Source organism: Bactrocera tryoni, chromosome 4, assembly GCF_016617805.1.
Source record: "Bactrocera tryoni isolate S06 chromosome 4, CSIRO_BtryS06_freeze2, whole genome shotgun sequence".
Lineage (NCBI taxonomy): Eukaryota > Metazoa > Arthropoda > Insecta > Diptera > Tephritidae > Bactrocera > Bactrocera tryoni.
Window position 1 is genome coordinate 39,090,674 of NC_052502.1, and position 3,777 is coordinate 39,094,450.

Below are 3,777 nucleotides of genomic sequence, written 5' to 3' on the forward strand. Positions count from 1 at the left end.
GGTGCTGCCTTTATGCAGCTATGACTTAATTTGGCATCCCCGTAAAATTAATACGGCTGGGGAAAGCAAAGGAAGAGGAAGACCTCCACTTCGTTGGAAAGACTAGGTAGAGAAGGACCTGGCTACATTTGGAATCTCCGATTGCCGCCAAACAGTGAAAAGCAAAAAACGACTGACGCGCTGTTGTAAACTCGGCTATAACCGCGTAAGCGGTGTCTACGCCAGTAAAGAAGAATAAGAAGAAGTATACAACTTTTTAAATAAAAAAACACTATTTTTTTTTAATTTCTAAATTTAATCGTAAATTGATTAATTTAGGCACATACAAATATAACTTATACAGTTAAATACAATTGATTTTTGTGAAGTTTTAGTCTGTGTGAATATTCCACACATAAACTTCGTAGTCGTTACTTTGGACAAAAACTTTGATGTAACTGCGTTGGCAAAGATAGTTCTTAAATATGTAAACCTTAAATATGGTTAATGAAAGAATATATTCAATTTATAAGATTAAAATTTGGATTAAAATAATGGCACTTTTTAAAAGTAAGGAAAAATAAGTACTTGATTTCCTAAGCAATAAGTAATAATAATCTAAATAGTTCTCTTTAACCAGAAATTAAAGTTTTTATACTGTTACGTCTATCACAGTCTTATTGTTACACAGTTTGAGGCAAGTTACTTACAAATAATTATAGTATAGTTTCATCTCCATGACATTCCAGATAAATTTGTTGTGGTCTTATTTGATAACGATTTTTGTGTAAGTGATTGGAATTGTGGAACTTTTGCGTGATAATTTTATTGTGGGAGTACTTCGATATTTGATTCATGGAAATACTACCTGGAACACGTTGTTGTGAATATAAATTTACTGGTGGTCGCACACTTTGATAAGATGTCCTGCAATTATAGTTCTTATTACGATTACTTCCTTGGGAATTTCGAAGCTCTAACTGTTGCTTATATAATACAGATATTTTAGGACCTATAACCCATGCAAAACATATAATTCCTAACGTTATTTCCATAAATGCTCGAGCCATGAAAGGCCACATTGGTGTTGTAAATCCCTCAGTTGCAACAAAATAAGGCGGTATATTAAGCCATATATCAATGTTGGCAAATTCGTAGATCACAGAAATCAAAAGAAAGGCACATGGAATACAATATATGAACAAGAACGTTCCAAACTCATAGCTTGGACACTTAGCCTCTAATTCTTGCTTCACCATGGGTGTGGGAGGGTTTTTCAATAAAGCCTTATAGCGACGATATACTAAATAGCCCGAACCGAGGTTCATTGAACCGAAAATCCAGTAACAAAACAGTGGTGTTGCGACCAGTATTTGCAGTGCTCTGTCTGACTGGTTTCCAACGAAACAAGCACCTGTAAGATAAATAAACTTTATAATAAATTTATTAATCGAAGAACGGAATTATTTACCTATTAGTTCGTCAGCATCCACAAGTCTGGCCACTATTACTGCTGCAGTCTGAAATGCTGGAAGTCCCCAAGCTACAAAGCTTGCCAAATTGCTTTGCATTATAGTCAAATTGGCATTACGTTTATCACTACTTGTTAAACGCCTTCTTCTGAGTTCACATTGATTCACGTCAGTACATGTACCTGAATTGCTTGCGGTCAAAGAAATCAAATCTTCTGGATTGATACGACGCACATCGCGATGCCATGTCAGGCAAAGTATTGCCCACCTTTAATTGAATCTTTTTGTTATTGGAGATTATCAAAAATATCTCAAATTATCTTACCAAGCACATGAAGACATAAAAAAATAGTATCTAAGCAAGAATGTTGTTGCACATGGAGCATTCGAAAGCCCATCAACCAGCAAAAGAAGGACATTAGGGAGTTGGGGATCATATCCACAGGATGCTGCTGTTCTACCCACTATAAAGCGAACAGTCCACCCTAAGGCAACCATGAAATGGCACCACACAAAAGGGGTAAGTACGCTTATCCACTTTTGATTGTTTTTCCTTTTTGAATTATCATTTAAAATGAGACTCAAAGTTGCAATCAATGCCATGAAAACCTCGGCGTATGTCCATGTGGCAACCCATAGCTCTGCCAAATGCTTATCATGTGGACCAAATAATATGTCAGCTTCGCATAAAGGAGCACACCTCCCATACCGATAAAGTTTTACATACATATGCGATTTAGATAGGCCAGGGCATTCCAATATTACAGAGGAAGAGGGAGCCTTGTTTATTACCGTTCCAGGAAAGTTCTCCGTATCTCTTATATTTATTTGTGTCTCACCTGGCCCTTCAATACACATTGTTTCATGATTATTTTCTTTTGGGAACCTATTACAGTCCAGCGCCGGCGGCCACGGAAACCCAAACCCTTGTAAAACTGGATGACACCGCATTCTAACGCTCTCACACAAGTTTCTGCATGGCCCAATGGGAAGAGGGACTTTTGGCGTACATAACGGAACATAGGCAGCGCATAAAAATAATTTCAGTTGAGTACTGCACACATACTCAATAAGAGGAGCAAAGGTTTGTAAAGTATATTCTACGTCAGATTGAAGTTCATGGCCTACTAAGTTAGGCATAGACGTTTCGTTATAACCTATGCCGCGACACATATCAATACGTATTGGTTCACATTGTCGTAAAGCAAGAGATTCGCCGCTTGTTGAACAATAAATTAGACCAATAATAATTAGGTATTTCCAATAGCTCAATATATCAGACATTATAAATTTTAACCAAGGAAAATTATATTATTCTATTGACATCATGTGAATCCAGCAAATTGGAAAACAAAAGTGAATTTTTATTCATAAGTACAAGTACGTTTGTGTATATGGAAATACGCTCCCACGGCTTCAATTTGTATGTTTGTAAAATATGTATTCTTTTTAATGAATGCGAATATTCATAATTGTTCACAATAACTTTCCCTTTCAGATACAAATTTTATTGGTAACTAAACAATTGCTATAATTAAAAATATGTATATTAAACCAAATTCTGAAAACTGCTTAAAATTTGTGTATTCTCAATACTATATTCGATATAATGTAATCGATTATACATTGATTGCAAAGTTATGGCATAAGGATGGTAACAGACAAAAGAATCGGCGATAAATTGCCGGAATAACCTAGTCAGCGAAATTCGTAGTTGCCAGAATGATCGAGTGGCGATGTTAAAAACTGGCAAAGGACGTAAATTTATAGAGACGCACGGGCCAGTGTGTAAATTGTAAAAATATAACAAAACTCAGTAAGCTGATTTGCAAAAATAATATACCGAAATAGACAAGGGCACGAGAGCACCCATTGCATAATCTAGTGATATACTACTATGAACGGCTGATTCAGTCAATTTATTGTGAAAGACTATATGCATGGCTATTGTGAATTGGCGCATCTTCTACATTCATTTTTAACAAAAAAACTGTAACAAATCTTTAAAATTTAAATAGAAATTATAAAATCTATTTAGAACTTTTCTTTCTCAACAATTTAACGACGTTATATGTCTTTATGTAAAATGACAGCTAAAACAGAGAAAATGCACGTCAACAAACACAAGGAAGTTTCGACGTCGAGAAGCTGTAATCACAACAGATAGCCGAACGATTTTCCACTCGGCTTGCACTCTGGTCTCTGAAAGCACTCGTCAACAACTCGGTATAAGGGAACTGTGGGACCACATTTCAAGTTGATTACGTATAGCTGTGCAACCGAAACCATTGGTCCATCACCTGCCATTAAATGGAGAAATGGACAT

General features: G+C 35.9%; 1 protein-coding gene across 1 annotated transcript; it reads right to left on the minus strand.

The window, feature by feature from the left end:
• Positions 1–280: 280 nt before the first annotated feature.
• LOC120775251 (frizzled-4) lies at positions 281–3,032 on the minus strand. Its single transcript, XM_040105332.1, has 3 exons — positions 1,777–3,032; positions 1,451–1,719; positions 281–1,393 (listed from the first exon to the last, which is right to left on the minus strand). The coding sequence occupies exons 1-3, from the start codon at positions 2,733–2,735 to the stop codon at positions 696–698; spliced, it is 1,926 nt and encodes a 641-aa protein (XP_039961266.1). The 5' UTR covers positions 2,736–3,032; the 3' UTR covers positions 281–695.
• Positions 3,033–3,777: the final 745 nt, after the last annotated feature.